At 47.1% G+C, this 8418-nt stretch overlaps 1 protein-coding gene across 1 annotated transcript in view; it reads right to left on the minus strand.

The window, feature by feature from the left end:
* MYO19 (myosin XIX) overlaps positions 1-8418 on the minus strand; it is a 35663-nt gene that overhangs the window by 14044 nt on the left and 13201 nt on the right. Inside the window, exons 7-11 of the mRNA XM_081805978.1 lie at positions 4205-4337; positions 3447-3516; positions 2815-2917; positions 1847-1943; positions 1547-1705 (exon numbers count right to left, since the gene is read on the minus strand). Coding sequence (XP_081662104.1) covers positions 1547-1705; positions 1847-1943; positions 2815-2917; positions 3447-3516; positions 4205-4337 — 562 coding nt within the window. The remainder of the gene's footprint in view (positions 1-1546; positions 1706-1846; positions 1944-2814; positions 2918-3446; positions 3517-4204; positions 4338-8418) is intronic.

Here is an 8418-nt window from a genome sequence, read left to right on the forward strand (position 1 = left end):
ATTCTGTTCGAGTTACATGCATCACCTTGTTTAATCTTTTCAACGATCGCTAAGGAATGTGCTGTGACGATGCCCATGACAGACAGGGGTGACAAAGGGAGAAGTTCAGTCGTAAGTCTACAGGGCACCTGGCTGGCTCAGTGGAGTGTGTGACTCTCAATCTCAGGGTTGTGAGTTCGAGTCGCACGCCGGGTGTAGAGATTACTTAAAATAAATAAATAAAATCTTCAAATCACAAGCCTGCAGGCCACAGACTTGGTAAAAGACAAAGGCAGGATGAGAACCCAGGCAGTCTGACTTGAGGTGCCTCCCAGGGCAGCCAGTGGGGCTCCCATGTCACCCGTCTGTCCCTGTGCCTTCCCTTCTCTAGAAGCAGACTATGAGACCACTCCTATTACCTGTGGGCCAGGCTCACTTCTGCGTGGCCAGTGGGGCTTTGGCCCTGGCTCCCTCTGGCCTTCTCTTAGCACTGGGGCTCTGACAGCTCAGCCTGGGGTAGAATCTGGGATTTTGGTCTCTGCACATTGGGCTCGATGTCCCAGGCCACACTGTACAGTGGATCCACATGGATGGGTCCCCATAGGCTACAGAGAAGAGACTCAAGTCCAGCAACTTGGAAACCCTCAGACCCTTATTGGGAGAGCAAGGCCTCTCCCACCATCCCCGTCTGGTCCCAGGCCGGAGGTCTCCACATGCTACCAGTGTTCAGGCCACACCTACCTTGGGAGAAGACTGCCATACCCAATGGGCAGAGGGTCATGATACCGCAAGGCCAGAACCCTGAGGTTGTCCACTTGCCCTGGGTTTGTCCCCATGTGCTGTCCCTCTGGCCAAGCTCTGGCCTGATGTGCCTATGCTGGCCATGATCCCCTCCCTGCCTGAGCAGCCCCCATCTAGAGGTAGAGGTCACTGTCCACTGCACTGCCACCTCCCTGCAGAGGCTTCCCTGTGGCTGCTGCCAGCCTATCCTGTATCCCCGCCCCCTGCTCTGGTGGGTGTGGGGGTGATGGGGAGGGCGGCAGTCAGCTCCGTCAGCAGACACAGAAGGGAGAAGGGAGGCCACTAGTGGGATGATGGGGGCCCAGCTCACCTGGGTCAGCACTCCATCTGAGAGGAGGGAAAAGTGGGAAATCGGAATTACTACGTCTGGTACAAACTGTCACTTAGTGATGTCCGACCCGGGGAGGTCACTTTACCTCTCTAGTTTTCTCAAGCATAAAAATGGGAAAAATCTCCACACACACAGGACTGTTGAAAAAACCAAGTGGACTAAGAAGTATGAATGTGATTTTAAAGTCTGAATATACTAGACGAACCTGTGATAGCATTACTTCTCTATTCTGTACTCTGATCACTGCAGTAATAACTGACCTGGGCCCCGCGCCCCCCCACCCCAGCCCACTGTTAGGTTTTACAGCACAGCACTGCACGCTCAATCACTGTCCTTTATGCCCTGTTCTCCCCGATGCCCTGTCCGGGCTCAGCGGCTCAGAGGGTAGGTGACTCCTTAGAGACTGCACAGTGGGGCTTAAAGTCCTAGATCTTCAGAGTTCAGAGTAGGGATGTATGAAAGGGGCTTCCCATCCATCACCTCTGCCAAACACAAGAGCTGTGCCTTTTCCTCTAACCTGAAAGATGTTGTTCTGAGTGGGGGTGTCGATACCCAAATGAAGCATGGCCTCTCTGGTCACCTCGAAACAATCCTCTGAAAAGGAATCCAAGTCACAGCCCAGGGTCAGGACCAGAGGTCAGCAGGGACATCGAGGGGTGAAGAAGGCAGGCCCTGCGCAGAGGGTGAATGGGTACTGACGGGCCAGCCCAGGGTGCTGGACAAGGCTCCCCCTACCTTCCAAGGTCCTGTCCGGGTTGGGCAGCCAAGAGAAGGCTGCTCCCTCAGGGAGGTGCCACTGAAGCCTCTCGTCCGTGCCGGCTCCTTTACAGATCTGTGGGAAGGGGTGGGCAGGTGGCCGAGGTGAGGGTGTGAGGAAGCCCAGGCCTGCATAAGCCTGGGGTTGCCATGAGAGGAGAAATGCTTTGATATCACAAGGTTGAGAGGTCCCTGCACAGAGCCCAGGGCAGGCCCAGAGGCAAAAGCCTTAGCAACAGTTCTGAATGTCTCTAACCTGATGCAAGAAAAGCCTGCTGAGGGGGCCTGTGGTCTGATGAGGAAAGCACAACTCCTGTCTGGGGAGCCCCAGGTCCCATCCGAGCAGGCAGACATACTATCCAGGCTCTGGGGGACCCCAAGTCTGATTTATAGGAGACACATCAGACACAGCTCTAGGGAAGCCCTCACTCTGTTGGAGACAGTGCCATTGTAAGAGTCCTCGGTCAGATGAGGGGGACCCAGTCCCAGTCCCAAGGACCTTTTGGTCTGATAGAGAAAGCAAATGCATCTCCATGTCAAAACCATCCTGGGAGGGCGCCTGGGTGGCTCAGTTGGTTGAGTGACTGCCTTCAGCTCAGGTCATGATCCTGGAGTCCCGGGATCGAGTCCCACATCGGGCTCCCTGCTCCGCAGGGAGTCTGCTTCTCCCTCTGACCCTCCTCCCTCTCATGCTCTCTGTCTCTCATTCTCTCTGTCTCAAATAAATAAATAAAATATTAAAAAAAAAAAAAAAACCATCCTGGGAGCTAAGGTCCAGCATGAGGCAGAGGAGATGCACAAAATCTGCAGGAGTAAGTGGCCGCCTCACGGAAAGCGGTGGGCAGGGCAGGCCTGGAGCATGGGGGCGGGGCGGAGAGGAGGGTTTGGAGGCTCAGACCCATCTCCACCCTACATCTGGGCAGCTGTGGGCCCAGCTTGACACAAACCTGGTAGAAGATGTGGAAGTTCCTCTCACTGGATGCCTGACAGGCCACTCGAGTTTTCTCCAGGAGGTACGTCTGGACTGCAGCTCCGGTCATCTGCTGGGCCCTGGGCACAAGCAGGTAGCCATTTATTAAGGACTTACCATCTGCCAGAATGCAACCTAGCCACTCCCCCCAAAGCTCTTCCACTTAGTCAAAGTGGGTCTTGAGGACTAGGGACCACTCAGCAGGTCCTCAGGTGGTCTGGAACATTCCCCTGTGACCAGCTCAGGTGGACAGGGCCAAGCTCTCTATATACCATTTTGTCCCATCTCAAGGCAGGAACAGAAGCCCCAGCTTCAAGCTCAGGGGTGCAGTCCAGAGAGGTGGTAGTTTAACTAGAAGCCCCGAACCAGGGTAGAAGCCAGGAGGAACTCACAAGCCGTAACAAGCACACCGCCTCAGGGTCTCTAAGGCTGGAGTAGCTAGAATTCTAGATTCAAAGATCACCCCCAGGTTCATTTATTCCACAAACATTACATGCCAGGAGGAGCAGGGTTCTGCCCATAGGAGTAGCCCAGGCTGGAAACCGCCCCAGCCACATTCGGCCTCCACATCCCCATCCTCCCATCAGCCAGAGTGGCAGTGGCCATTACCTGTTCAGCTGGAGCTGGATGAACTTCCCAAAGCGACTGCTGTTGTTATTCCTCAGGGTGCACGCATTCCCTAGAGATCACACCGAGGTTTATAACACTCCCCCATGCTGACCAGGTCCTCGTGGGCCAAGGTGGGGGCACGTCTCGATCCTCAAGTCACCTAACAGCCCCTTCGTGGGTTTCCATGAAACAGGGGACAGGACTAGGGAATGGGCACTCGCACTTTAGCAAATGTTTCCGGAGAGTTAGAACTTCTTGGCAATGAATTGGAATAAGCAAGTGTAGGTGGTCAGGGACTGTCTTCTTTGAAGGGAAAGGACCAAAACCAACAAGCTGTCACTATTGAGTTAGACAACATCTAGGTACAACAGACCTATCTCCACCCCGCATCTGGGCAGCTGTGGGCCCAGCCGGACACATCTAGGCTCGAGTCCCAACATGGGACACTCACTGGTGAGCATTCTTAGACAAGTCCCTTTCTTCTCTGAACCCTCAGGAAACCATATGTAAGAACAGGATTTGAACTAGGTGAGCCATGAGGTCCTCTCCAGCACACTGTTACATCTGCCTAGGCCAGAGGATGGGGTGACTCTAATGGAAGGAGCCCAAGGGCACCTGGGAGGTTGAGGGTCCAAGGCAGTGAGGCTCTCATTCTCCAACTCCCAGAGACGGGCTCAAAGCACTATCCCTCTCCCTGGGTGGTGGCAAATCCCAGAGGAAACAGAATTGAGGTACTGTGCAGAGGACACCGAGCTCACCAAAAGCTTCCATGACAGGGTTGGAGTTCAAGATTCGCTGCTCAATCCTCTCTGCAATCCTGTGGCTCTCCCAGGATGTGGGTGAGGCGGCCACCACAGCATAGAACTTCATCAGGCAGCGGGACGTCCAAGTCTGCGGCAGAAACAGCCCTGTGGGAGCTGTGTTCACATTCCCTCCCTCCATACCTCAGGATACGGGGCCCACCAGAGTCCTCTTCTCCACAGGCACATTGCTGACCGAATGGGGGAATGTTGAATTCAACTGTGTCCTTTACAGTGAAATGGGGGGGTTGCTCCCTTCTGCTGCTCCTAGTTCCAGAGGACACCTTTAAGAAATGAAGGAAGGAGGGATAGAGAAGGGACAACCCACCTTGACCTGGGCAGGCTACTCAGTGTCTCTGAGGGCTCATAGCTAATACTGACTACTCTGTGGCAGGCGCTGAGCTAAAAAGGATGCTTTCTGTGCATCTTCTTACTAAACCTATTGATGCACGTGCCAGGACATACCTGTTTTTAAAATGAAACTGAGGCAAATAAAGATACTTAATTTTACTGAAGATCACACATATAGTAAATGACAGAGTTCTGATTTACACCCAGGCAATCTATTAGAAAATTCCCAACTTGTTTTTAATCAGCTGAAATGAGGCACATTTTCACTTCCAACTGTTTGTTGCTAGGACATGGAAATACAATAGATTTTTACTTATTTTGTTTTTTAAAGATTTATTTATTTATTTGACAGAGAGAGACATAGTAAGAGAGGGAACACAAGCAGGGGGAGTGGGAGAGGGAGAAGCAGGCTTCCTGTGGAGCAGGGAGCCCGATGTGGGACTCGATCCCAGGACCTGGGATCGTATGACCTGAGCTGTATGACCTGAGCTGAAGGTAGATGCTTAACGAATGAGTCACCTAGGCGCCCCAGATTTTTATTTATTTACTTTGTAACCTGTTACTTTGCTCAACTCTCTACACACCTCACTACAACTTCTTTGTTGTAGTAAATTTCTGTAAATTCTTTTAGGTCTTTCTATGAGGTGGGAGTTGTTCCCTTCTATTTTCTGAAAGACTGTGTAGAACTGGTTAACATTACCTCCTTAAATACTTGATAGAATTCACAAGTAAAGCCATCTGGGCCTGGAGCTGTCTTTGTGGCCAGGTTTATTACTATGACTTCGGCATCTTTCATTGATAAATTTGATATATTTCTTGTGTGAGCTCCAGCAGTTTGGGTCTTCCAAAAGATTTCTCCATTTCATCTAAATTGTAGAATTTATTGGAATAAAGTTGTTCATAATAATCTCTTACCAATCTGTAGGATCTATAGTGATATCTATTCTTTAATTCTGATACTGGTAACTTGTGAATTTTTCTCTCTTTTTAAAGTTTGACTAGAATGTTATCAATTTTATTAATCTTTTAAAAGATATGGCCTTCCGGGGCGCCTGGGTGGCTCAGTTGTTAAGCGTCTGCCTTCGGCTCAGGTCATGATCCCAGGGTCCTGGGATCGAGTCCCACATCGGGCTCCCTCCTCGGCGGGAAGCCTGCTCTCCCTCTCCCACTCCCGCTGCTTGTGTTCCTGCTCTCGCTATCTCTGTCTCTGTCAAATACATAAATAAATAAATCTTAAAAAAAAAAAAAAAAAGATATGGCCTTTGACTTCATTTATTTTGTTATTTTTGTTTCCTATTTTATTGATTTTTCACTTTATTTCCTTCTTTTTATTATTATTTAATTTAAACTCTAGTTAGGTGACAGTTCAATATTGAATTCAGGGGTAGAATTCAGTAGTTCATCATTTACATACAACATCCAGGGCTCATCGTAACAAGTGCCCTCTTTAAGCCCCACCCACACACCTCCCTCCATCAACCCTCAATTTGTTCTCTACCTTCAAGAGTCTCTTATGGTTTGTTTCTCTTTTCTTCCCCCCTCCCATATGTTGTTTCTTAAATTCCATATATGAGTGAAATCACATGGTATTTGTCTTGCTCTGACTGACTCATTTTGCTTAGCATAATACACTCCAGCTCCATCCATGTCATTGCAAATGGTAAGATTTCATTCTTTTTGATAGCTGAATTTTCCATCTTTTTTTTTAATTTAAATTTTAGGTAGTTAACATACAGTGCAATATTGGTTTCTTTTATTTCCTTCTTCCTTATTTTGGGTTTATTCTTTTTTCTCCTAGCTGCTTAAGGTGGAAGTTCAGATCACTAATTTGAGTTCTTTATTCTTTTCTAATTAAGCATTTAATGCTACAAATTTCCCTCTAAGCACTGTTATTTTTTTAAAGATTTTACTTTATTTATTTTTAAAGATTTTTATTTACTTATTTGAGAGAGAGAGAGAGAGCATGAGAGGGGAGAGGGTCAGAGGGAGAAGCAGACTCCCCACTGAGCAGGGAGCCCGATGTGGGACTCGATCCCAGGACTCCGGGATCATGACCTGAGCCGAAGGCAGTTGCTTAACCAACTGAGCCACCCAGACGCACAGCACTGCTATTTTTTTAAAGCAGATTTTGATATGTCCTGTTTTCCTTTTCATTCAGTTCACAGTATTTTTCTAATATTCTTTGTGGTTTTATCTTTGCCCATAAGATATTTAGAAGGGTGTTAATTTCCAAATGCTTTGGGTATTTTCCAAGTATCTTTGTTACTTATTTTTAGTTCAATTCTACTCAGGACAGAGAACACAGTTTGCATGATTTTAATCTTTTCAAATTGAGATTTGTTTTAATGGCTCAGAATGTGGTCTGTTGGTGAGTGTATCATGTGTACTTGAAAAGAATGTTCAGGGGTGCCTGGGTGGCTCAGTCATTAAGTGTCTGCCTTCAGCTCAGGTCATGATCCCGGAGTCCTGGGATCAAGCCCTGCATCGGGCTCCCTGCTTGGCGGGAAGCCTGCTTCTCCCTCTCCCACTCCCCCTGCTTGTGTTCCCTCTCTTGCTGTGTCTCTCTCTCTCTCAAAAAAATAGAATCTTAAAAAAAAAAAAAAAGCTCAAATCTCTAACTATAATTTTGATTTTATCAAATTCTTTCAACTCTATCCACTTTTGCTTCATGTATTTTGAAACTGTACACATTTAGTATTATCTTCTCTTTTTTATATTTTAATTTTTTTAGGAATTTCTACATCCAATGTGGGGCTTGACCTCAACCCCAAGATCAACAGTCACATGTTCTTTCTAACTGAGCCAGGCAGCTGCCCCTAAAATGTTCTTTGTTCTGTATAACTGCTTCAGCTTTCCTTTGATTAATGTTGGAATGATGTATCTTTTTCTGTTTTTTTTTACCACGAACCTACCTGTATAATTATAGTGGGTTTTTTGAAGACCTATAACTTGAGTCTTGCCTTAAAAAAAAAAAATAGAAATCCAATCTGATGTTGTCTTTTAATTGGAGTGTTTAGTCTATATTCATTTAATGTAATAATCACTATGGCTGGGTTGAAATCTACCATCTTATTATTTCTTTGTGATTTGTTTCACATGATCTTTGTTACTTTTTTCTTCTTTTATGGTTGAATTTAGTACTTTTATGATTCCATTGTATCTCCACAGTAAATTGTTACTATCTTTGCCTTAGAGTGAATTATTTTTGAGGTTTTTGTTTTGTTTTGTTTTGTTTTTTTAAGATAGGGGGAGAGAGTTGGGGGGGAGGTGCAGAGAGAATCTTAAGCAGGCTCCATGCGCAGTATGGAGTCTGACATGGGGCTCAATCTCACAACCTTGAGATCATGACCTGAGCCAAAAACCAAGAGTCAGTTGCCTAACCAGCTGAGCCACCCAGGACCCCCTAGAGAGAATTATCTTGTAGAGATAAAAAATAAGATATCACATCCCCAATGTTCTTTACTCCTTTGTATCAATCCAAATATTCACCTGCTTTCATAGTCCTTTGGCCTAAAGAACTTCCTTTAATGTTTCTTGTATACAGGTCTGCTGGCAATGAATTCCTTTAACTTTTGTTTGAAAGTCTTATTTCACTTCCATGGTTAAAAAAATTTTTAGGGGTGGGGCGCCTGGGTGGCTCAGTTGGTTAAACGACTGCCTTTGGCTCAGGTCATGATCCTGGAGTCCTGGGATCGAGTCCCGCATCAGGCTCCCTGCTCGGCAGGGAGTCTGCTTCTCCCTCTGACTCTCCTCCCTCTCATGCTCTCTGTCTCTCATTCTCTCTCTCTCAATAAATAAATAAAATCTTTAAAAAAAAAAAA

The sequence above is a fragment of the Leptonychotes weddellii genome, chromosome 15 (genome assembly GCF_054177405.1).
Source record: "Leptonychotes weddellii isolate Sample4059 chromosome 15, ASM5417740v2, whole genome shotgun sequence".
Classification (NCBI taxonomy): domain Eukaryota; kingdom Metazoa; phylum Chordata; class Mammalia; order Carnivora; family Phocidae; genus Leptonychotes; species Leptonychotes weddellii.